This window comes from Carcharodon carcharias, chromosome 21 (assembly GCF_017639515.1).
Source record: "Carcharodon carcharias isolate sCarCar2 chromosome 21, sCarCar2.pri, whole genome shotgun sequence".
Classification (NCBI taxonomy): Eukaryota; Metazoa; Chordata; class Chondrichthyes; order Lamniformes; family Lamnidae; genus Carcharodon; species Carcharodon carcharias.
Genome location: NC_054487.1, coordinates 21,353,211 through 21,380,075, shown reverse-complemented (window position 1 = coordinate 21,380,075; position 26,865 = coordinate 21,353,211). Strand labels below are relative to the sequence as shown.

The following is a 26,865-nucleotide window of genomic DNA, read 5'->3' as shown; positions in this document are numbered from 1 at the left end:
CAGAAGAGAACTGGATAAATACCGGAAGAGAAAAACTTGCACAACTATGGGGAAAGACCAAGAGGGTGGGATTAATTGCATAGCAAAGAGCTGACATAAGCAGGTTGGGCTATTTGGCTGCTTCCTATGGTATCATTTCATGATATTTAAAGAAATTCGGGGATATGAGGATAGTGAAGGACAGCGGAGTTCTGGTAGAAGATCAACCATGATTTTGTTGAATGGGGGAGCAAGTTCAAAGGACCATTAGTCCAATCCTGCTCCCATTTCATATGTTCATTTGATATGGTGAGGAAGGTAAGATGATAACTATTAGCATGTGGGATTTGAACTCCTGACCTTTAGGTTGCTAGATTACTGCAATAGCCTTTGGATTAGCTTTGTGGAGGTCTAGTTCAGTGTGTCTAGTGATATTTAGGTAAATTGTCTACACATTCTGCCTTCATTACATTGGGTCCATTTAGGGCTTATTTATTTTATTAATTATTTTGTGGATGCCACTATTTATATTTGTTCAGGGAATATTTGTTTGATTAATTAATTTTGTCCAATTTGTAATGTTTGGTTTGAAATATAGTACCATGTCTGAGACCTGGAATTATCTCACCAGGATCCTCAAAAGTCTGGTTTATTATTTATTCATCTAGTGTCTTATGACCCACTCAAAAGTGCAATGCAATTTTTGCAGGCAAGATTATTTTTGACATTGGGCAATTGATTCAGTAGCAAGTGTCCACTTTGGTAATAGAGGAAGGAGCAGGAGCTATGGAAGAATAGTTTGGGAGCAGGAAGATGTTGAGATATGAGTTGAGGCAAAAGGACGGCTGAGGGGGTAGATGGTGGATAACCATGGAGCACCATAAAACACAGCAATGAGTGACATATTACAGTGAGAGAAGATCAGAAGTAGCATGGAAACCTTATACCCAACAAGTCAGAGAACAAAGAACAAAGAAAAGTACAGCACATGAACAGGCCCTTTGGCCCTCCAAGCCTGCGCCGATCATATTGCCTGTCAAACGAAAACATTTTGCACTTCCGGGGTCCGTATCCCTCTATCCCATCCTACTCGTGTATTTGTCAAGTTGCCTCTTAAACACCACTATCATACCTGCTTCCCCCACCTCATCTTGCAGCGAATTTCAGACACTCGCTACCCTCTGCATAAAAAACTTGCCCCGCACATTTCCTCTGAAGTTTTCTCCTCTTACCTTAAATCTATGTCCCCTAGTAATTGACACTTCCATCCTGGGAAAAAGCTTCTATCTACTCTGTCCATGCCACTCATAATTTTGTCAACTTCTATCAAGTCGCCCCTCAATCTCCGTCGCTCTAGTGAGAACAATCCGAGTTTCTCCAACCTCTCCTCATAGCTAATAACCTCCAGACCAGGCAGCATCCTGGTAAATCTCCTCTGCACCCTCTCCAACGCCTCCATATCCTTCTGGTAATGTGGCAACCAGAATGCAACCCAATTCAAGAACCTTGAATCTAACAGAGCATCTATGTTGATTTGAAACATTTTGCATAAAGTAAAGTTTGTGAACTGGTGTTTATGCCATATGCAAAATAAATGAAAGTTTTCCAATAATTATCTACTAACTCTTGTCTTCCATTCACCAACTTTTTTCATATCTTTCTCTTAGCAACCTCAGCCATGTCTTTTGTTTCTTTCTTGAGTTTCTATTCTCCTGTAAGCTTCAGGAATATACTTTTAAAAATGATGTTGTAAACATCTCTTTTAAGGCTGGTGATGAGGATCTTCCTTTGGATGAGACTGGGTTGATTATACCAAGTGACACTGATTTTGTCAACACCTGGGAGGTAAGTGTTCGAGTTTGATTTAATTCTTTGGTTTCATTTTAGATGAAAATTGAGCATCACATGCTTATAATTTCTAATTTAGATTAAAATGGAAAGAATGTCTACAGGGATTTTTTTTTTGTTTGAAGCTCATCTTGAAATCTCTATGTATTTCCCACCCTGGCTGCTCCAGTGACTTCATTTACACAATGTAACTGCATCCTGGAGAGCCCTTGTGTTAATCTGGCATTGGTTATCTATTTTTATTCTAATTGAAATATGCATTAAGAGCAACATAGTTTTTCCTTCACAGGCTATGGAAGATTTGGTTGACAAAGGTATGGTTAAAGCTATAGGAGTGTCCAACTTTAACCAGGAGCAGATTGAGCGAATCCTGAATAAACCAAACCTGAAGTATAAACCTTCAGTCAACCAGGTAATGGCTAGACCTTTTTCTTGATCATTGGATTCTAGGTTTTTACTACTGATTCCTCGATAGCATTCAGTAGTCTGCAATATTTCTTTGTGAAACTAAATCAGTGGCCTGCTGAGGGTTGATTTTTTTTTCCTCTTCTACTTGCTTTGATAGATTGAATGCCACCCTTACCTGACTCAAGAAGACCTGATCGCCTATTGCCATTCAAAAGATATCGTTGTGACTGCCTATAGCCCACTGGGATCTCCAGACAGACCATGGTATCTGATTATATTAGCTCATTAACCTTCACATAATCTAACGCAGAAAAGGCTGCTAACCTAGTTTAAAGACCCTCAGTAATTTATTTAAAAACACTTGCACCTGTGCATACTTCTGGTTCTGGAATCTGGTGCTGATGTGTGTGTGTGTCAAGGAGGTTGGTCTAGTGAATGGTGAAAGGAGACGTGTTGTATTTAATATTTAGGATTTCCTTCAGAGTAGAGGTGAAAAACCACTGTACTTGATGTTTCCAACTTTCTTGACTTGACGTGTATCACCTATGCTTGAGTGTGATTTCATCTTATTCCAGTAATAGACCTTTAATGACATGTTGCCAGAATTCTCCTCGTTAATAAAGACAGATAAAAAGTACTTCTTTAGTACCTAAGTCATTACCTCTGTCTCCGCAAGTATATCTTCTTTTTGGTCCCTAACCTCACCTTTTTCTTGTTTTCTTTTTTTTTTATTTTTCCTTTTAACTCGCAGAGGTTACTCCTCTTTCAATTAAGTGTTTTTACACATGATATGTTCCTTGCCCTTTTCCATAGCCATTACAAACCTGATGTCATTGCGATCACTGTTTGCCATATGCTTTCCACTTAATGCATCATTTGTCCCACTTCATTCCCCAAACTAGATCCAGCACTCTCTCCCTCATTGTTAAGCTGCAAACACACTGATTAAGAAAGTTCTCTTGTACACGTTTTCAGGAATGCCTCCATGTCTTTGTCTTTTACACTGTTGTTATCCCACTCTGTATTAGGATAACTGAAGTCCCCCATTAACACTACTCTGTAGTTCTTGTATCTTCCGGTAATTTGCCTTCTCCTCTACCTTCTTTCCACTCTTTGTGGCTTCTAGTCAGTAGCGTAAAAGCTCTTCTATCCCTTAATTCTAGCCAAATAAACTATGACTTTGTTTGATTCCAACTCACCAGTCCTATTTAACTCATTATTGTGAGACTACTGTAATGTCTGATTTTGTTTATTGTACTACTATCCTATTTTGGAAGACTTCCTCCATTTAAGGAGGAGAAATATGGTTTATTCTGAGGAATTGGACAATTAAAAATATGGCAGTAGGCATCTGAATTCCCGTTGTTTGGCTGTATATCTTTAGAAGAGAGATGAGCAAGCATTCCCACATGGCTACCTGAACTTGCAGCCCATCAACCTTATTTATCGTACTCCTGTACATTCGCATGCATGCATAGCGACTTCAATTCAAGCCTTATAGCACTTTCTTTGACCTCAGCCTTACTGTACTGGGGGTCCGCTGTAATACAATCCACGGGGGCCATATCTTGAGATTGCATCATAGATGCCATCGATAAATTGTGTTGCCAACACCTGTCAGTTTTTCTTCGCCCTTGAGATGAAGTCAAAGGAAGCTGTAAAAGTTAGAAACGTTGCTGCTGTGCTTTACCTTTATGACACAGATGATCATTGACAAGGGAGTGTTTGAAGACTGGGGGCAGTATTTTCTGGCCATGACACTGGTGGACAGCATCGCAGACAGGGTGGGAAAATTTGGAGAGCTATTAAAAGTCAACAACTCTCCAAATTTTCCTGCCCCGCCTGCGACAGTGCCCACTGGTGTCTGGGCCTGAAAATCCTGCCCTGGACCTTGCCACTGAAAAATGAACACTTACGAAAGATCTTGTGATCTTTATGGTTTTGACTTCAACTAGAAGTACAGTAAGTCCCCATTTAACATCAGTAAATTAATGGGGCTTGTAATCTCGTTCAGTGTTGCGAGATTTGTTTTGATGCTATTTTCCATGTGACCCGATTGGCATCATTTTGGAGTGGCCCCTGTCAAAGTCAATGTTCATACATTGAGAAAAGGATGAATCTGGAGCCAGTCTTATTTTATTTTAAAATTTATTTCATTTACCAATGTGGAATTTAGTAATGTAAAGTATTTCAACTTACAGGGTATAATGTTTTAATGTTTTCTTTCTGATAATGAAGGTCCTACAGAACCTAACTTCAGTTTTAACATTGATTCCAATGGGAACCTATGGCTGGATTTTCAGGCCATGCCCACTGCCAGGATCTTCCGGTCCTGCCGAGAGCCGATGCACTTTGGCTGGCCTACTGCTTTCCCCATGGTGAGGCTGGAAAATCCCAGCCTATGTTTCACTTAGTCATTTCACCTTAAAGTCGCAATTTTCAGGAAAACAACCACAACTTTAAGTCAGGACTTAACTGTAGTTCTAATTGCATCTGTCCATCCTGTTTCCATATCCCCTGATTTCCCCATTGATCCTATATCCAACCTATTCTTAATGTTGGCATGATCTCTGGTACTTTCCACAAACTAGGTTAAAAAAGTTCCTCCTCTTATGTTTAATCTTTTATCCATGTTCTTAGTTATAAATCCCTAAATGAGATGGTGCTGTAGTGGCAATGTCACTGGACTAGTGCTCCAAAGGCCCAGGCTCATGCTGTGGGGGCACGGGTTCAAATTCCACCATGGCAACTGGTGGAATTTAAATACAATTAATAAAATCTGGAATTGAAAGCTAACCTCAGTAATGGTGACTGTGAAACTATCATTGATTATTGTAAAAACCCATCTGGTTCACTAATGCCCTTTGGGGAAGGAAATCTGCCATCCCTACTTGGTCTGGCCTACATGTGACTTTAGACCCACAATAATGTCGTTGACTCTTAACTGCCCTCTGAAATAACCAAGCAAGCTACTCAGTTCAGGGCAATTAGGGATGGATAACAAATCCTAGCCTTTCCCATGATGCCCACATGTCATGAAAGAATAAAAGAAAAAAAATATTGGAAGTAGACTGGCCTTTTCAGAAAACTTTAATCCCTGAGGTCAAAGTCAAATTTTGGTGACAAAGACAGACTCATATTATACCTACTTTAGTGTTATCTGTCTCTCCCAATTCTTTGTATACCTTGTTTTTTTCCCTCTATTCTCCCGCATCCCATCCCCCAGCCAAGTTAGTTGAACCCAGTAGATGTAGCAAACTAACCCACAAGGAAATTAGCCCCGGTTCTGTTCAGGTGCAACCCATCTGGCCAGTAAAGGTCCCATCTCTCGCAGAAGCAGTCTGAATGTCCTGGGAATCTAAAGCCTGTGCTATTATTTTCTTTGTAACTGCTATTTTGCTTACATTAATTTTGAATCTCTGCCCCTGATTCAATATTAGCTTCCTTGGGAATTCTGGTATGCTGACTCTGCTGTGAATCTGACACAAAATGATTAATTAATTATATCTGCCATTTCCTTATTTTCATTGAAAACTAATACGGCAATATTGTCAAAGTGCCATATTGCTCCTGACCAGCCTTTCATTTCCTAACAAGTTTTTTAATGAATTGTTTTGATGTTGATATCCCTTATTTTCACACTGCCCATCCTTTTCTCTTTCATTTTGACAAATGAGTAAGATGGAGTGCTATTTTGCATTTTTTTAATGGTTTTTTCCTTAGTTTTATACTGTCTCTTGCCTCTTTAGTTGTCCATATTTTTTTTGATAAGTAGAGCTCTGGACCCTTGGTGGTTATAAACATGTGCGTTCTGTGCTATATTAGGGTTCATTTTTGAACACCTCCCACTGATCTCTCATTTTACCCTTGAACACATTTGCCCAGTTTATTTTGGCAGTCTCTGCCTCATCGCATTGAAGTCGACCTAAGCCAAGTCTACCATATTGGCTGTTTTGTGTTTCTCCCTTTCAAACACTATTGAATTGATCACTCTAAGATAATTATGCATGCACCATTAGGCTGTTAACTAAACATGATTCATTGGTCATTATATCTAAAATGGCATGCTACTTGTTTCTAGGATACTTTGCTGTAGAAAACTTGTCCTGGACACACAAATTCAAATCTTTCTAACATGAGCTAGTCTCCTTATCCCAATCTCTATGAAAGTTAAAATCTTCCCATTAAAACCACACTATATTTGCTATGTGCTTGTAAGACCATAAGAAATAGGAGCAGGAGTAGGCCTTTCGGCCCCTCAAGCCTGCCCTGCCATTCAGTAAGATCATGGAGGCCCCAGGCCTCCACTCCTCTTTCATGCCAGCTCCTCATAGCCCTCAACTCCCTGACATTTCAAAAATCTGTCTATCTCCTCTTTAAATACTTCCAGTGATCTCACCTCCACAACTCTCTGGGGTAGAGAATTGCAGACATTCACTACCCCTGAGATAAGAAATTCCTTTGCATCTCAGTTTTAAATGTGTCCCCTTATTCTGTAACTATTCTGGCCAACCATGTGTGCAGGAAGTGCCACCAGCTGCAGCTTCTTGAGCTCCGAGTTTCGGAGCTTGAGCAGCAGCTGGAGGAACTGAGGTGCATCCGCGCAGCTGAGAGTTTCATGGATAGCATGTTTTCAGACGTAGTCACCCCGCAGCTTACGGAAGTGCAGACAGAGAGGGAATAGGTGACCATCAGTCAAAAGAAAGGTGTCAGGCAGGTAGTCAGAAAATCCCCAGGGTGCATCTTGCTCGAGGACCGTTTTTCTGTGTTGGAAAATAGTGAGAGTGATGGTTCCTCTGGGGAGTGCAGCCACGCTCATAACACTGAGTGTCTCAGCTGCATGGGGTGGGGAGGAAAAAGAGGGGAAGAGCAATAGTGGTAGGAGACTCGATAGTAAGGGAAAGACAGGCGTTTCTGTGGCCATAGACGTTACTCCAGGATGCAGTGTTGCCTCCCTGATGCCAGGGTCAAGGATATCACTGAATGGCTGTGGGGCATTCTAAAGGTGGAGGGCTAATAGACAGAGATCATGCTACATATTGATACCAACAACATAAGTAGAAAGAGGGATAAGGTCCTGCAAGCAGAATTTAGGGAGCTAGGAAACAGGTTGAAAAACAGGACCTCAAAGGTAGTAATCTGTGGATTACTTCCGGTGCCATGTGCTAGTGAGTATAAAACTAGGAAGTTAGTCCAGATGAATGCATGGCTGGAGAGAGAGTGCAGGAGGGTGGGCTTTAGATTTCTGGGACATTAGGACTGTTTCTGGAGGCGGAGGGACCTGTACAAGGCAGATGGGTTGCACCTGAACCGGAATGGGACCAACATCCTTGCGGGGAGGTTTGTAAGTGCTGTTGGGGAGAGTTTAAACTAACTTGGCAGGGGGATGGGATCCTGAGAGGAGGTTCAGCAGGGGGAGATGCACAGCCAAAATTAGAAGAGAGAGCATGTGAGTCTGGAAGGCATGGAAATTCTAGGCTAGTTAAGGCACAAGGGAGTTTGGCAAGGTTGGATGGTATTTATTTTAATGCAAGGAGTCTGACGAATAAGGCAGATGAGTTGAGGGCACAAATTAACACATGGAAGTATGATGTCATTGCCTTTACAGAGACATGACTGAGAGAGGGGCAGGATTGGCAGCTCAATATTCCAGGATATAGGGTCTTCAGGCGAGGTAGGGAAGGAGGTAAAAGAGGAGGGGGTATTGCAATATTGATCAAGGAATCAATTACAGCAGTAAGGAGGGATGACATCTTAGGAGGCTCCTCAAATGAAGCCATATGGGTAGAACTGAAAAACAAAAAAGGAGCAATCACATTGCTGGGAGTGTACTATAGGCCCCCAAACAGTCAGAGAGAAATAGAATAGCAGATATGTAGGCAAATTTCAGAGAAGTGTCAAAATAATAGGGTAGTAATAGTGGGGGATTTCAACTTCTCCAACATTAACTGGGTTAGTCATAGTGTGATAGGTTTAGAGGGAGCGGAATTCTTAAAATGCATGCAGGAGAGCTTTTTAAGCCAGTACATAGGTCCTACAAGAGACGGGGCCTGGACTTAATTTTAAGGAATGAAGCCAGGCAAGTGGAGAGGTATTAGTGGGGGAGCGTTTTGTGGACAGTGATCATAACTCTGTTAGATTCAAGGTTGTTATGGAAAAGGACAAGGGTGGGCCACAAACCAGAGTTCTAAATTGGGGGAAGGCCGATCTTAATAAGATCAGATATGATTTGGCCAGAGTGGACTGGGAGCAGCTACATTTAGGTAAATCTGCGTCAGAGCAGTGGGACTCATTCAAGAAAGAGATATGGAGAGTATAGGACCAACATATTCCAGTAAAGATAAAGGATGGGAACAACAAATCCAGGGAACCCTTAATGTCGGGTGAAGTACAGGATTGGATAAAGAGAAAAAGGGAGACTTATGGCAGATACCGAGGGCTCAAAACAGTGGAAGCCCGAAAGGAGTATAGATTGTGTAGGGGAGAAACTTAAAAAGGAAATTAGGAGAGCAGAAAGGGGACATGAAAAAACATTGGCAGGTAAAATAAAGGAAAATCCAAAGTTATTTGACAAGTACATTAAGAGTAAGAGGATAACTAGAGAAAGAGTAGGGCCCATTAAGGACCATTGTGGTAATTTGTGCATGGAGCCGGAAGAAGGAGGTAGGGTTCTAAGTGAATACTTTGTGTCAGTGTTCACAAGTGAGCGGGACGACGTGGGCATGGAAATCAGGCAGAAGGACTGATATAATTAAAGAAATTAGCATAGAAAGGGAGGAGGTTCTAAGTGGTCTGGCAGGCTTAAAAGTAGATAAGTCTCCAGGCCCGGGTGAAATGTATCCCAGGCTGTTGTGTGAGGTAAGGGAGGAGATAGCAGGGGCACTGGCAATACTTTTCAATATTTCTCTGGCCACAGGAGAGGTGCCAGAGGCCTGGAGGATAGCCAATGTGGTACCGTTATTCAAGAAGGGAGGAAGGGATAAACCAGGGAACTACGGGCCAGTCACTCTAACCTCAGTGGTGGGGAAACTATTGGAAGCAATTCTGAGGGATAGAACTAATCTACACTTGGAGAGGCAGGAATTATGGTTTTGTTAAGGGGAGGTCATGTCTGACCAACTTGACTGAATTTTTCAAAGAGGTGACCAGGTGTGTAGATCAGGGCAATGCATTTGACTTAGTCTACTTGGACTTCAGCAAGGCCTGATAAGGTCCCGCATGGGAGACTGATAACGAATGGGATCCAAGGCAAGTTTCTCAAATTTAATCCAGAATTGGCTCAGTGGCAGGAAGCAGAGGGTGATGGTCAAGGGGTGTTTTTGTAACTGGATGCCTGTGTCCAGTGGAGTTCCACAGGGATCGGTGTTGGGTCCCTTGCTGTTGGTGGTTTTTATAAATGATTTAGACTTGAATGTAGGAGGGTTGATCAGTAAGTTCGTGGATGACACGAAAATTGGCAGGGTGGTAAATAGTGAGGAGGATAGCCTTGGATTACAGGAGGATATAGACGGGCTGGTCAGATGGGCTGATCAGTGGCAAATGGAATTTAATCTGGATAAGTGTGAGGTGATGCACGTGTGTAGTACAAACAAGGCACTGGAATACACGATGAATGGCAGGACCCTGCGATATACCGAGGATCAGTGGGACCTTGGTGTACATGTCCACTGGTCCCTTAAGGTAGTGGGACAGATAGTTAAGGTGGTTAAGAAGGCGTATGAGTTATTTGCCTTTATTAGCTGAGGCATAGAATATAAGAGCAGGGAGCCAAACTGGAACTGTATAAAACGCTGGTTAGGCCACGGCTAGAGTACTGCATGCAGTTCTGGAATCCACATTATAGGAAGGATAAGATTGCACTAGAGAGAGTGTGGAGGAGATTCACCAGGATGCTGCCTGGACTGGAGAGTTAATTATGAGGAAAAATTGGATAGACTGGGGTTATTTTCCCTGGAGCAGAGGAGATTGAGGGGGGACATGATTGAGGTGTATAAAATTGAGGGGTTTATATAGGGTAGAAAGGAAGGAACTTTTCCCCTTGGTGGAGGGATCAGTATCCAGGGGACATAGATTTAAGATAAGGGGCAGGAGGTTTAGAGGGGATGTGAGGAATTTTTTTCACCCAGTGGGTGGTGGGAATCTGGAACTCACTGCCTGAAAGGCAGAAACCCACATAACTTTTAAGAAGTATTTGGATGTGCACTTGCGATGCTATGGCATACAAGGTATGGGCCTAGTGCTGGAAAATGGGATTAGAATAGTTAGGTACTTCCTTGAGCAGCGCAGACTTGATGGGCCAAAGGGCCTTTTTCTGTGCTGTAGAAACATAGAAAATAAGAGCATGAATAGGCCATTCGGCCCTTCGAGCCTGCTCCGTCACTCATTATGATCATGGCTGATCATCCAACTCAATAGCCTGCTCCCACTTTCTCTCCATATCCTTTGATCCCTTTTGCCCCAAGAGCTATATCTAACTCCTTCTTGAAAACATAGAATGTTTTGGCCTCAACTACTTTCTGTGGTAGCAAATTCCACAGGCTCACCACTCTCTGGGTGAACATCCTTCATGCATCCACCCTGTCTAGTCCTGTTAGAATTTTATAGGTTTCTACGAGATCCCCCCGTCATTCTTCTGAACACCAGGGAATACAAAATACAATACTGTTACAAGATCTTTCCTTCCATTAGCTCCTTGCTTGTCTGATATCTTTCGGATATTTATAGTGTCCTCCACGGTGAAGACCGAAGCAAAATAATCATTTAAATTATCTGCTATTTCCCTGTTCCCTGTTATCAGTTCTCCACTTGCATCCCCCAAGGGTCCCACGCTCACTTTAGCCACTCTTTTTATATATCCGCAGAAGCTCTTACTGTTTGTTTTTATATCTCTTGCTAATTTACTTTCAAAATCAATTTTCTCCCTCTTTATTAGTGCTTTAGTCATCTATTACTGATTCCTAAAAAATTCCCAATCCTCTGGCCCACCACTAGTTTTTGCCGCTTTGTATGCCTTAGATTTTGATTGGTCACCCTCCTTGACTGCCTTTGTTAACAATGGGTGGTTCATCCTACTCATTGAGTCCTCCTTCATGACTGGGATAAATTTTTGCTGAGCGTGATGAAATATCTGCTTAAATGTCTGCCACTACTCATCTACTGACCTTCCCTTAGCCTATTTTCCCAGCCCGCTTTACACAACTCTTTCTTCATACTTCAGTAATTGCCCTTATTTAAGTTGAGGACATTGGTTTGAGATCCGAGTTGCTCACCCTCAGACTGAATTTGAAATTCAACAATGTTGTGATTGCTACCCCCTAGAGGATTCTTAACTTCAAGATCTCTCTTATTAATCCTACCGCATTACACATTGCTAGATCTAAAATAGCCTGTTCCTGGGTAGGTTCTGCAACATTCCTGAAGCACTCTACAAATTCATCTTCCATGTTACCCCTGACAAATTGATTTATCAATATGCAGATTTATATCACCCATGACAATTGTAGCGCCCTTCTTGCATGCCTCCGTTATTTCCCGATTTACACTTTATCCGACAGTGAAGCAACTCTTCAGAGGTCTATAGACAGCTCCCACCTGTGACTTCTTCCCCTTGCTATTCCTTATTTCCACCAAACTGATTCCACATCACGATCTATTGCACCTCTATCACTACTCACCATTGCACTGATACCTTCCTTTATTAACAAAGCTACCCCACCTCCTTTTTGCCTATTTTTCCAGAACGTTGAATACCCTTGAATATTGAGTTCCCAGTCTTGGTCACCCTGCAACCATATCTCTGTAATAGCTATCAAGTTGTATTCATTTATTTCTATTTGTGCTGTCAACTCATCTATCTTGTTACAAGTGCTATGTGTATTCAGATAAAGAGTCTTAAGCTTTGACTTTTTACCATTGTTATTCATCCTGGTTCTAATTTCTGCTGCACTCTTCTGCTTATATTTTCTGCCCCTTCCTGTCATTTTGATTATCATTCGCCTCTTCACTACCCTGTACCGCTGCTCGCTCGTTTCTTTTTGATTTTCTAAACTTTCTTTCAATCGACAACTGGATCCTTCCCCTCCTACTCCAAGTTCCTCTCCAGCCCAGAAGAGATGTCCTTAACTTTGGCACCAGGTAGGCAACACAGCCTTCGGGACTCTCTTTGCTGCAAGGAACAGTATCTATTCCCCTAACTATGCTATTCCCTATTACTACTACATTTCTCCTTTCTTCCCCCACATAAATGGTGCTCTGTACCACGGTGCTGTGGTCAGTTTGCTCATCTCCCTGCAGTCTGTGCCCTCGTCCACACTGGGAGCAAGAACCTTACACTTATTGGACAAGGGCACTGGCTGAGGCTTCTCCAAAGATAAATTGTAGATCCCCATACCTGCCTTACTCGCAGTCACACCCTCCTGTCCCTGACCACGGACCAAATTTGATGTAATTAATCTAAGGGGTGTGACTGCCTCCTGAAACATAGTGTGCAGATAATTCTTCCCCCTCCCTGATGTGTTGCAGTGTCCACAACTCAGACTCCAGCTCATCAACTCTGAGCAGAAGTTCCTCAAGCCACCAACACTTGCTGCAGGTGTGGTCACCGTGGATCGCATCCAGCTTCCGCCAGCTCCAACATACTACAGCTGCAACACATCACATGAAAGTGAAGAGAGTAGAGTGACAGTCAGAAATTGGCCTGCAGGCAATACAGATAAAGGGGAAACTCACATGATTGAACTAGAGAAAAATTAGAAATATATGGAGTAAAATATTAGATCTGAAGGGCTAAGACACTTGATTTAAATAGGTGTTCTTTATACAAATGGTTAGAGTATAAATTGAATGAATTGCTAGCACAACTTCAACTTGGGAGGTATGACAGCATAACAAATTACTGAGAGACAGCTGCAAGGCAGTCAGGAGTTGGGGTTCATCATGCTATTAGGTTTTAATTTCTGGAAAATGCAAATTTGAGTAACTCGGTTTCCTTTCATTGCTCTAGGGCGAAAGCAGGCGAACCAAATCTCCTTGATGATCCTAAGCTCAAGAAAATAGCTTGTAACCATAAAAAAACAACAGCACAAGTACGGGCTCATTTATTAAATCTGCAGCAGTGTGGCATCTGGTTTGAGTACAATTCAACAATTTTAGTCTATGCTCTTGAGTTTGACGTTATGTAATGTAATTACTATTAACTTTACCGAAAGAAAATGAATCAATGTTTCATGTGCTTATAATGCATTTTCTTTGATTTATAATGCTACTTTCTGATTGGTTTATTGGGGGAGGCAGTGGCATAGTGGCATTGTCACTGGACTAGTAATCCAGAGACCCAAGGTAATGCTTTGGGGTTTGAATCCCACCATGGCAGATGGTGAAATTTGAAATCAGTAAAAAATCAATAGAATAGAATTAAAAGTCAGCTAATGACCATTAAAACATTGCCAGTTGAGGTGAGGCGAGAGTGACTTGATGTCAAGGCCACATTTGACCAAGTGTGACATCGAGGAGCCTGAGCAAAACTGGAATTAGTGGGAATCGGGGGCATGGGTGGAGACTTTCTACTGGTTGGAGTCATACCTAGCACAAAGGAAGATGGTTGTGGTTGTTGGAGGTGAACCATCTCAGTTCCAGGACATCACTGAAGGAGTTCCTCAGGGTCATGTCCTCAGCCCAACCATCTTCAGCTGCTTCATCAATGACCTTCCTTCCATTGTTAGGTCAGAAGTAGGGATGTTTGCTGGTGATTGCACAATGTTCATCACCATTCACAACGACTCCGATACTGAAGCAGTCCATGTCCAAATGCAGCAAGACATGGACAATATCCAGGCTTGGGCTGAGAAGTGGTAAGTAGCATTTGCGCCATAAGTGCCGAGCAATAACCATCCCGAGCAAGAGAGAATTAACCAACGCCCCTTCATGTTCAATGGCATTACCATCGCTGAATCCCCCACTATCAACATCCTGAGGGTTACAACTGTCTAGAAACCAAACTGGACTAGCCTAATGAATACTGTAGCTACAAAAGCAGGTCAGAGGCTAGGAATCCTTTGGCATGTAACTCACCCCCTAACTCCCCAAAGCCTGTCCACCATAAACAAGGCACTGATCAGAAGTGTGATGGAATACTCTCCACTTGCCTGGATGAGTGCAGATCCAACAACACTTGAGAAGCTTGACACCATCCAAGACAAAGCAGCCCGCTTGACTGACACCACATTCACTCCATCCACCACTGACACACAATGGTAACAATGTGTACCATCTACAAGAAGCACTGCAGGAACTCACCAAGGCTCCTTAGACAGCACCTTCCAGACCCATTACTGTTACCACCTAAAAGGGCAGCAGACACATGGGAACACCGCCAGCTGGAAGTTCCCCTCCAAGTCACTCACCATCTTGACTTGGAAATATATTGCCGTTCCTTCACTGTTACTGAGTCAAAATCCTGGAACTCGCTCCCTAACGGTACTGTGGGTGTGCCTACACCACATGGGCTGCAGCGGTTCAAGAAGGCAGCTCAACATCACCTTCTCTGCGCCAATTAGAAATGGCAATAAATGCTGGCCTAGCCAATGACACCCACACTCCATGAATGAATATTTTTTTAAAAGGTTTTTATAGTTTGTGGTGCATTTGTTCTAATTTTGTGGAATTTTTGTTTCAGGTCTTGATCCGTTTCCAGATTCAGAGAGGTCTGATTGTAATTCCAAAATCTGTTAACAAAAAACGCATTCAGGAAAACTTTGAGGTAGGTGAGCCTCGGTGTGGGGGAGATCTAAAATCCTAAAGTCTATGGCATAGCGGGTGCAGAGGGACTGAAATAAAAACAAAACGCTAGAAAAAGTCAGGTCTCATAACTCTGTATTGCTCTTCACAGACGCTAACGTTTCGAGTCCAATATAACTCTTCAGAAGTAAAGAGAGGCAGGAATGTGATAAGTTTTATACTGTTAAAAGGTTGGAGTGTTGGGAGGGTCAGGTGGAGCAAAAAGGGAAGGTCATAGAAGTATTAGAGGCAGAGGGACTGAGATTTGATGGATTAGCACCCACTCCTTAAGATATAATTGCATTTGAAGCAGTACAGAGAGGGTTCACGTGACTGCTTACTGGAATGAAGGGGTTGTATTATGAGGAAAGATTGGACAGGCTGGACCTGTATCCATTGGTATTTAGAAGTATGAGAGCTGATCTTATTGAAACATAAGATTCTGAGGAGACTTGGATGTTTCTCCTATGGGAGAGGCTAGAACCAAGGGACACAGTTTAAAAAGTTAGGGTGTCCCATTTAAGACTGAGATAAGGAGAAATATTTTCCGAGGATCATTAGTCTGTGGAATTCTCTTCTCCAGAAAAACAGAGTCATTGCATATTTTTAAGGCTCAGTTAGATTGACTTCCTTGTCAAGCAAGAATCTATCAAGGGAAACAAGGAGTTAGATAGGAAAATAAAGTTGAGGCCAAAAGCAAATCAGCTATGATCTTATGAAATGGTAGAGCAGGCTCAAGGGCTGAAAGGCTTACTTCTGCTCCTTGTTCATACTTTGAATTTCTTCATTCTGTACCAAAGAATTGAAGATGAGAAAAATTTGGGATGTTGAAAAAAAAAACTTTAGAAACAAAACTGGCCATCTTGGGATTCCTGTGTTGAAGACCAAGGTGCCATCATTACTCATTAGCTTTACTGGTATATCTGGATATTTTTTTAAACGGGCTACTTATTAAAAGATTCTATATGCGTGTTCCTGTATAGTAGTAGTGGTGTGGTACTTTACCACATTTCCACAAGCTTTGTGTCGCATTATAAAGAAAGGTTTGTGCTTTATGCAGGTTTTTAATTTTAAATTGAGTGATGAGGATATGGAGTCTATACTGTCCTACAACAGGAACTGGCGATGCTGCCCAATGCTTTGGTGAGTTGCCATTAACAAATTATATATTCTCGTTTCATTATTTTTGATGCAATCTTTTGCATTGCTCTGAATGTGGAACACAATGATTGCAGAATTGAGTGCTTCGTAAATAGTGATAAAGCCAGTAATTTGGTGCGGAGGGTATAGAAGATGCTTTTTGTAAAAACTTTCGGTAGCTGGTGAACGTTCCTCCCTCTTCCCTCAGCTAGGAAACTTGACTTGCTATTGCTTTAACTAATTAGCTAATCAAATAAATAAGATAAGGTAGACATCTCAAAACAGGTGGTGTGTCATAACTGCAGGATGTGGAAGTTCATGGAGAGCATTGTGATCCTGGACAACCGTGTCTGTTTGTACCTTCAGGAACTGCAAAGCAGAGTTGTTGAGCTGGAGTCTCAGCCGCAGACTTTGCAGGGCATCAGGGAGGGGGAAGGGTTACCTGGACACTTTGTTCCAGAAAAGTCACCTGCTTTAGATTAAGTAGAATGTTAAAGTTGGACAATGATATGGGATAGAAAGGTGTAACCATGAGTCAGGCACGGATAGGCATTAGGATTTAGTAATGGAGAAGCCTTGGCCCTTGAATTTAACTAATAAGGTACTTGCTACCTGTCTGGATGAGAGTAAAGAGTGGAGGGTGGATGTGTAAATTGACCATTGTGTAGGCAGCCATTCAAGCAAGGAGAATGAAAAGTAATGTTGAGGTGCCCAGGACAGTACTGTATAATTTGGAGAACAGATACTGTTCCCTGAAACAGAGTTCAGAAGGCTGCATTGTCTGCCTGGTGACAGGGCTCAGGACATCATGTGACTGGAGAAGAACCTGGAGGGGGGAGAATCCAATTATTGCGATCCATATTGGAACCAATGACATGGATTAGAATTTAGAATGAGATTCTGTGGAGGGAGTTTGAGGAACTAACTTCTAAATTAATAAGCAGAGCCTTAGGGGTAGTAATCTCTGGATTGCTACCTGAGCCAGGTGCAAATTGGCATAGGGTCAGAAGAATTGGAGAATTAAACAAGTGGCTCAAAGAATGACATGGGAAGATGGGTTCTTAATTCATGGGGCACTAGCTGGCACTGGGGAGAAAGGGAACTGTTCCATTGGGATATGCTCCACTCAAATCGTGCTGAGATCAGCATCCAGGCAAATTGTATAACTAAGGCAGGATAGGGCTTTAAACTAAAAAGTGAGGTGAGAGGGGTCAGATGAAAGGAAATTTAGAAATCTAATCTGAAAAGTCAAGGCAATAGACCAGTTTAGCAATTTGGACAAAGATGAGCAGTCTGACACAGAGAATTTAATGGTAGTAGTGCATAAGCAAATAAGATACTGCAAAGAATAGTGCCCCAAAAAAGTTTCTTTATCTGAATGCACAAAGTATTTGCATCAAGTTAGACAAATTGGAGGCACAAATGGGCTTGACCTAATTGCCATGACAGAGAAGTGGCTGGGAGGTGACCACAGTTGGGAAATAAATATTCTCAGATACAAATTTCAAAAAGGCAGGCAGAATGAAAAAGAATAAGTAGGCCTGATGATAAAGGATAACATTAGCACAGTAGTTCTTTTAAAAAAGGATCTTGGCTCAGAAGCTCAGGACGTAGGTTCAGTATGGGTGGAGATTAGAAATAACAAGGATCACAAAACACTGGTGGGAGTAGTTTATAGTCCTCCTAAAAGTAGTTATACCATTGGACAGAGTATTAAGCAAGAAATAATTGGAGTTTGTTACAAACTCCATGTGATAATTGCGCAGGACTTGAATCTTCATATATAGACTGGACAAATCAAATTGGCGCAAAGTGACTATAGCACCATAGTGAAAGCTGAGTTAGTAGAAAGCTTTTGAGAAAGGTTCAGGAGAAAGCTGTTTTAGATTTTGAATTGTGTATTGAGGTAGGTTTAATCAGAAATTTCATAATAAAAGATAGTGATCAGAATGCAATTGATAAGTTTGAAACTGACATTCACCAGTCTAAAACAAGAATCTTAAACCTAAACAAAGTCAATTACACAGGTATGAGGAGAGAGATAGCTAAAGCTGATAGGGTAAATGGACTGAAAGGTAGAGCAATAAATAAGCAATGGGAAGAATTTAAAGAAATGATTCAAAATGTTTAACAAAATCTCTGGGAGTGATCCATTTGTGGCTTACTAGGGAAGTTAAGGATGGTGTTAGATGAAAAGAAGCTCACCTCATAACGTTGCCCAACTTTGCCCGTATCTCAGCTCAAGCATTGTGATCATGCCCTCTTCTGCGTTTCCCAGGGCAGATTGCAAGTGCAGTGGGGAATCTCTGTCAATCTGATGCAATGCAATTAGTGGTGAGTTTATGCATGGATTTTTCCCAACAGCATATGAGATACATGCTTTGTCTACAACCTGACAGATTAGAGAAGGCAAGTACACAGTGACAAAATTTTTACCTTGGCAGCAAGCATTCCGACGTCAAAGCGCAGTTGCGCAATATTTCGGTCGGTGGGCACGTACCGGAGCCGGCAGCATGCCCATCGACAATTAAGAGGTCCGCTAAGGCCATTAATGAGGTAATTGAAAGAAATGTTTTGTTGCCCATCCAATCTTACAGTTGGCGGACAGGCAAAAAGGCCAAGTGGCCTTTGCACTTTTTAGGAAACCTCATCCGCAAGTGGGATGAGGTTTCCGAAAGCTAATAAAAATAGCGTCATAGGGGTCTACAGCACAGAGAAAAGCCCTTCGGCCCATCAAGTCTGCACTGGTCAAACAAGTACCTAACTATTCTAATCCCATTTTCCAGCTCTAGATTCATAGCCTTGTGTGCCATAGCATCGCAAGTGCACATCCAAATATTAAATGTTATGAGGGCTTCTGCCTCTACCACCCTCTGGGTGAAAAAATTCTTCCTCCCATCCCCACTAAACCTCCTGCTCCTTACCTTAAGTCTATGCCCCTTGGATATTGAATCCTCCACCAAAGGGAAAAGTTCCTTCCTGTCTACCCTAATCCATTTGCCATTGTTCAGCCCATTTGACCAGCCCGTCTATATCCTCCTGTAATCTAAGGCTATCCTCCTCACTATTTACTGCCCCACCAATTTTCATGTCATCCACAAACTTACTGATCAACCCTCCTACATTCAAGTCTAAATCGTTTTATATATACCACAAATGGCAAGGGACCCAACACTGATCCCTGTGGAACCTCATTGGACACAGACATCCAGTCACAAAAACACCCCTCGACTATCACCCTCTGCCATCAGCCAATTCCGGATCCAGTTTGGACAAATTGCCTTGGATCCCATGGGCTCTTACCTTTGTTATCAGTCTCCCATGCGGGACCTTATCAAAAGCCTTGCTGAAGTCCAAGTAGACTACGTCAAATGCATTGCCCTGATCTACACACCTGGTCACCTCTTTGAAAAATTCAGTCAAATTGGTCAGATATGACCTCCCCTTAACAAAACCATGCTGACTGTCCTTGATTAATCCTGCCAATCCAAGTGTAGATTAATTCTGTCCCTCAGAATTGCTTCCAATAGTTTCCCCACCACTGAGGTTAGACTGACTGGCCTGTAGTTGCCTGGTTTATCCAATCCTCCCTTCTTGAATAACGGTACCGCATTGGCTGTCCTCCAGGCCTCTGGCACCTCTCCTGTGGCCAGAGAGGTAATGAAAATTATTGCCAGCCCCCCTGCTATCTCATCCCTTACTTCACACAACAGCCTGGGATATATTTTATCCAGGCCTGGAGATTTATCTACTTTTAAACCTGCCAGACCACTTAGAACCTCCTCCCTTTCTATGCTAATTTCTTTAATTATATCACAGTCCTTCTGCCTGATTTGCCTACCCACATCATCCCTTTCGCTTGTGAACACCGACACAAAGTATTCATTTAGAACCCTACCTATGTCTTCCGGCTCCATGCACAAATTACCACAATGGTCCTTAATGGGCCCTACTCTTTCCCTAGTTATCCTCTTACTCTTAATGTGCTTGTCAAATAACTTTGGATTTACCTTTATTTTACTTGCCATTGTTTGTTCATGCCCCTTTTTGCTTTCCTACTTTCCTTTTTAATTTTCCCCTTACACATTTTATGCTCTTCTAGGGCTTCCACTATTTTGAGCTCTCTGTATCTGCCATAAGCCTCCTTTTTTCTCTTTATCCAATTCTGTATATCCCTCGACACCCAGGGTTCTCTGGATTTGTTGTTCCCACCCTTTGTTTTTACTGGAATATGTTGGCCCTGTACTCTCCCTATTTCCTTCTTGAATGAGTCCCATTGCTCTGATGCAGATTTATCTAAAAGTAGCTGCTCCCAGCCCACTGTGGCCAGATCATATCTGATCTTATTAAAATTGACCTTCCCCCAATTTAGAACTCTGATTTCTGGCCCACCCTTGTCCTTTTCCATAACAACCTTGAATCTAACGGAGTTATGATCACTCTACAAAATGCACCCCCATTGATACCTCTCCACTTGCCCAGCTTCATTCCCTAAAATTAAGTCCAGGACCACCCCCTCTCTTGTAGGACCTTCTACTGGCTTAAAAAGGTCTCCTGGATGCATTTTAAGAATTCCGTTCCCTCTAAACCTATCACACTATGATTGACTCAGTTAATGTTGGGGAATTTGAAATCCCCCACTTTTACTACTCTATTATTTTGACACTTCTCTGAAATTTGCCTGCATATCTGCTATTCTATTTCTCTCTGACTATTTGGGGGCCTATAGTACACTCCCAGCAATGTGATTGTTCCTTTTTTGTTTTTCAGTTCTACCCATATGGCTTCATTTGAGGAGCCTTCTAAGATGTCATCCCTCCTTACTGCTTTAATTGATTCCTTCATCAATATTGCGATACCTCCTCCTTTTTTACCTCCTTCCCTGCCTTGCCTGAAGACCTTATATCCTGGAATATTGAGCTGCCAATCCTGCCCCTCTCTCAGTCATGTCTCTGTAAAGGCAATGACATCATACTTGCATGTGTTAATTTGTGCCCTCAACTCATCTGCTTTAATTGTCAGACTCCTTGCATTAAAATAAATACCATCCAACTTGCCAAACTCCCTTATGCCTTAACTGGCCTAGAATTTTATGTCTTCCAGACTCACTTGCTCTCTCTTCTAATTTTGGCTGTGCATCTTCCCCTGCGGAACCTCCTCTCAGGATCCCATCCCCCTGCCAGGTTAGTTTAAATCCTCCCCAACAGCACCAGCAAACCTCCTGCAAAATGTTGATCCCATTCCGGCTCAGGTGCAACTTGTCCGTCTTATAAAGGTCCCACCACCTCCAGAAATGGTCCCAATGTCCCAGAAATCTAAAGCCCTCCCTCCTGCACCATCTCTAGGGCCACACATTCATCTGGACTGACCTCCGACTTCTATACTCACTAGCGCGTGGCACCAGAAGTAATCCAGAGATTACAACCTTTTTGAGGTCCTGTTTTTTAATCTGCTTCCTAGCTCCCTAAACTCTGCTTGCAGGACCTCATTCCTCTTTCTATCTACATCATTGGTATCAACATATACCACGATCTGTCCCCACTCCCTGTAGAATACCCTGCAACCGTTCAGTGACATCCTTGACCCTACCACCCTGGAGTCACATCTATGTCCGCAGAAACGCCTGTCTGTTCCCCTTACTCTCAAGTCCCCTACCACTATTGCTCTTCCCCTCTTTTTTTCCTTCCCCGCCCCGTGCAGCTGAGCCACTCAATGCCATGAGCTTGGCTGCACTCTCCAGAGGCAGCATCACTCTCACCATTTTCCAACACAGAAAAACAGTTCTCAGAACAAGATGCACCCTAGGGATTTCCTGACTACCTGCCATGCACCTTTCTTCTGACTGATGGCCACCCATTCCCTCACTGTCTGCACTTCTGTAAACTGTGGGGTGACCATGTCTAAAAACGTGCTATCCATGAAACTCTCAGCCTCGCAGATGCACCTCGGTGCCTCCAGCTGCTGCTCAAGCTCCGAAACTCAGCTCAAGTAGCTGCAGCTGGCAGCACTTCCTGCACACGTGGTCAGTCAGAGCGCAAGAAGAGTCTATGACTTCCCACATGTTGCAGGCAGTACATAACATGGGACTGAGCTGCCCTGCCATGCCTCTAGTTGGAAAAAAAACCCTTTAAGTTAAATACAGTTTTAAAAAAAAGGCATATTGTTTATGTACTTTAAATAAACACTAGAACTCTTACCTTTCCTTAGCTTAATCTATTTTAAACACGAGAAAAACTGGAGAAAAACACATCCACACTACTCAGCAATCAGCTCTCACCTTCATGCTGACGTCACTTTTTGAAGCTTCCCTGCACTCGCATTGGTTCTGATCCTTCCACCGCTCTCTCGTGCTGTTTTGTGATGTCACTCTTCTTATTTTCAATGATTGACTGCAGGACACTCTTCCCAGGCTTAATTAAATTTCATCTTTAATCTGAAACTTTAATTAAAATAAAACTTTAATTAATAACATGTCCCTGCTCGTGTGGCAGAGTCACATTTCTTTATTTTTTAAAAACTCTTCATCTCCCTGAGGCAGTTCTGTGCCTCAGGGAGGTTATCAAGCACAAACCCGCGTGCATGCTCAAAGTTCGCGCTCTCCCTCCAGCCCCCTTGCCCGCACATGCAGCGCTGAGCACTGCCGCTTGTGTTTCATGCTGGGCGGACCTTAATTGACCTTAAGTGAAATCACCTTCCAGCTTTGATCATGGGCGGCGGCTGGCTTCCCGACCACCCTCGCCGAGTCTGCCTGACAAGGGCAAAATTCTGCCCAGTGAGAAGTCATTAATGACTGAAACTGACCTGATATGTGCAATATAAAGGGTGAAACTGGCAAGCCTGATCTCAGTCACCTGGAAAGACTTGCACTGACAAGCCTAAACTTAATAAATTTGTGCGGAGCCAGCAACTTTGTGCCAATTATTTCAAGTGCTTTTGAAACCTGTGTGGCAAACCACCTTATCGTCTGTGAGGTTTTCCCTGTGCTTGGGGTCCATATATTCTGCAGTTTCTTGGATCGTTAAGGTGATACAGCATCCTCCAGCTCAGAAGCCGCAGGAAAAGGGACAGCAACTTAAGAGTAGCTACAGCATTCTGCACAGCCACTTGAAGCTGGATGGACAAAGGGTTGCATGTCGAAGGAAGCAATAACTTCCGCACAGGGTTTATGGGTGAAGGATCAGCTTTCCCGATCTCTGAGCAGCAGTGGCTCCAACACACGGCAGGTAGTTACAGACTTCTACACCGTCCTGGTAGAAGACCCTTGGTCAATAGGAGCAGGTGGCCACCAATTGCCCATGGCTATCAAGATGACCATAGCCTGCAATTTTTTTTGTATCCAGGCACAGACACAATGGGACTCTTTCTGTGTCATAAACTTTCTACGATTCTACATTCCAGGCCTCACCTGCTGAAATATGTAGAATCTCGCAATCTGTATCAACCAGTTAACGGGTATTTTGTTTACATGGCTTTTCAACAGTGTTAACTATGAGAAAGATGCGGCCGGTTGGAGCCTGAGAGCTGTTGGCTTTATCTCTATTGTGTCCCTGGCATTTTAAATCACGCCTAATGTGGCAATCGGGCTGCTATCAGAACAGCCAGTTGAACAGTCAATCAGAAGAGATTCCACACCTTTAGTGTGTATCTAGTATGTTACCACACAAGAGGATCATTCAAGTGTGTGCCAAATATTCAGGGAGCTGCCATGATTCACTCACCCTTTGGTAATCTCAACTCTCCAGCTGTTCTCTTCATAGCTAGCTTCAGCAGTTGACTCCTAGGACTCGAAGACTGGCTGATGACCCCAGTGATGAGCATACTATAGAGGCATAGGAAAGATGCAACGGGAACTATCATATCACTAGAGCTGGAATAGATCGAGCCATTGCAGATAGGCGGCAATGGTTCAAGAAGGTGGCTTGCCACTACCTTCTCAAAGGCAATGAGGAATGAGAAACAAATGCTGGCCTTTCCAGTGATGCCCACACCCATGAAAAAAATTAATGTAGGTTGTAAATAGCTGAGGCCCCAGCACTAATCTTTATGGCACTCCACTCATCACAGCTTGCCAACTTGAGAATTTTTATTTTGTTCACCCATGGGTTATGGGCATCACTGGCTAGGCCAGCATTGCCCAACCCTATTTGCGCAGAATGCCCTGTTTATCCCTACTCCTTGTTTCCTGCCCTTTAACCAATGTCTATCCATGCTAACATATTACCCACAGTTCTGAGCCCTTAACTTGCATATTAACTTTAGCCATGATTTGATTGAATGACAGAATGTTCTCTTGCCCTGTGCGCTAAACCAGCTCCAGTTTTCTAAGACCATTTTTAACGTCAGTTTTATTGCTGCTGTAGTTGATGTTATAAAACTAAGCATTCAAAAGATATGCCTGGCACCAACATGTGTGTAATGCTCAGTCAGCAGCGTTGTAGAATGAAGAGGGCGTATAAATGTATCCACTAAATCATGGAGGGGAAGTTGCAGCCGTTGGAAAAATTATTTGGTGAAATGGTGAAATTAGTGGCACTTAGTTTTGGCTGTGGGAAATCCAACAACTTCTAGGTAAATGTGGAAATAAGGAAGTTGTTATTCGAAATGTCCTGCTACTCCAGTGACTGCACGATTACAGCTTCTTGCCAGGAGGTTTAACTGTTCAGATACATTGAATATGTAAAGTGGCTATACTTAGCTGATAGATATATATATATATATATATATACACTAAATTCACCAGAAAATGTTAAGCTTGTCCATTTTGATGTAAGTACCCTTTCAACAGTGTGATAACTCTCAATTGTTGCCAAGCAACCTCTTAAGTTTTTTTTTTCATCTCTTCCCTTTCTCTCTTAATCCCACCTTTCTGCCTTAATTTCATTTTCTGTATCTGATTTGTTTTTGAATTTAATATTCTAACTGCGACTTCCTGGTTCAATCTCCCCGCTGGTCCTTAAAGATTCTTCAATACGATTAGGTAAAGAGATCCATTTTCTTACCATGTTCCCACCAGTCCCAAATGCCCTGAGGAGACACTGTGCTTTTTGGATGGTTGGCAGACAGGAAATCCTGACACAAAAGCCCATTGAAAGTCTTGGGGCAAATTCAAGTCTAATGTTCATTCACCATTGCAAGCAAAATCCTCTTGGCATGAGTCAATTTTATTCTTTCTTCTTGAATTATTAGACCTATCTCTAACTTTATTCTCTTGATATTTTTAGGTGTATTAAGCACAAGGCGTATCCATTCAAAGAAGCGGTTTAAACCTGTACTTCAAGTGAGACATCCTGGTCATGTATTTTGAAGATTTGTGGCTTCTCTATTTGTAGACTTGAACAGCAGAATTAATCTAATGTTCTTAAAACAACTGAAACACTCCATTTTAGCTATATGGTATATTTTGGAAGCTTTGTGACCTTTTGATTATGTCCATGATGAACAACTGAAACACTCTTCTGTAAACATAGTGATATATTTTAGAAGCTACTTGACTTTTCTTATTATGTCCACGATGCAAATAAACATTTTTAGAGGGTAATTTTCCATTTCTGGTGGAATGCCTCATTGTCTTGCTGTGCAAATCTGGGAACTGCAGTCATACTGCCCATAATATCCTGATATGCATGGTTGGCAGGTGAAGCTCCTGCTGTTAACATCAGCTTGGAAAATTGACCTTTTCTAATCCTAAGCAATTTAACCTTTTGACTTGTGTTTTATTACTTTGTGCTTTTATCACTGGGCTTGATTATTTCAGAAACTGATGAAGGGAGCCTTAAAACAAAGTACAAAGATTCTGATAAAGTTTTATTTGTTGGCCCCCAAGCCAGCATTAAACTGAGCAGAGCCTTGTCATGTGTGAAAACAGATCAACTTTGTATTGCATCTTAGGATTTTAGATAGCCAATTTTTAAATACTTATTGTGTATAAGTCTATGTTCTTTTTGACTTTTATCTTGAATAATTAACTAATAACATAAGAAATAGGAGCAGGAATAGACCAAGCAGCCCATCAAGCCTGCTCCGCTATTCAACTAGATCATGGCTGATCTTGAGCTTCAACTCCATTTTCCTGTCTGCTCACAATATCCCTTAATTCCCTGAGACCCCTAAATCTCTGTCTATCCCAGCCTTAAATGTATTCAACAGTGAAGCATCCACAGCTCTCTGGGGTAGAGAATTCCAAAACTTCACTCTGCAACCCTTTGAGTGAAGAAATTTCTCCCCATCTCAGTCCTAAATGATCACCCCTATTCTGGGACTGTGTCCCTGGGTTTTAGATTACCCGATCAATGGAAACGATCTCTCAGCAAATACCCTATTAAGCCTTTCAGAATTTTGTAGGTCTCCAGTCAGATGGCCTCTCATTCTTAAACGCCAGAGAATATAAACCCAATTTACTTAGCCTCTCATTATAGGACAATCTCCTCATCTCAGGGACCAATTAGGTGAACCTTCACTGTATCACCTCCAAATCAAGTATGTCCTCTTTTAAATGTGGAGGCAAAAACTGCACTCAGTACTCCAGATGTGGTCTTACCAAAACCCTGTACGACTGCAGCAAAACTTATTTATTCCTGTACTCCAATCCTCTTGCAATAAAGGCCAACATGCCATTTGCCTTCCTAATTGCTTGCTGCACCTGCATGCTAAATAATTTTCTGTGTTTCTTGTACCAGCACACCCAAGTTTCTTGAACATCCACACAAGCTTGACACC

General features: G+C 42.3%; 1 protein-coding gene across 1 annotated transcript in view; it reads left to right on the top strand.

Moving 5' to 3' along the window:
- The window catches only part of LOC121293342 (aldo-keto reductase family 1 member B1-like), a 65,777-nt gene extending 39,931 nt beyond the window's left edge, over positions 1-25,846 (top strand). The window contains exons 4-10 of the mRNA XM_041216306.1: positions 1,747-1,824; positions 2,117-2,239; positions 2,393-2,499; positions 13,238-13,319; positions 14,909-14,992; positions 16,070-16,152; positions 25,371-25,846. Of these exons, the coding sequence (XP_041072240.1) occupies positions 1,747-1,824; positions 2,117-2,239; positions 2,393-2,499; positions 13,238-13,319; positions 14,909-14,992; positions 16,070-16,152; positions 25,371-25,413 (600 nt within the window). The 3' untranslated portion in view covers positions 25,414-25,846. The remainder of the gene's footprint in view (positions 1-1,746; positions 1,825-2,116; positions 2,240-2,392; positions 2,500-13,237; positions 13,320-14,908; positions 14,993-16,069; positions 16,153-25,370) is intronic.
- The last annotated feature ends 1,019 nt before the right edge of the window (positions 25,847-26,865 follow it).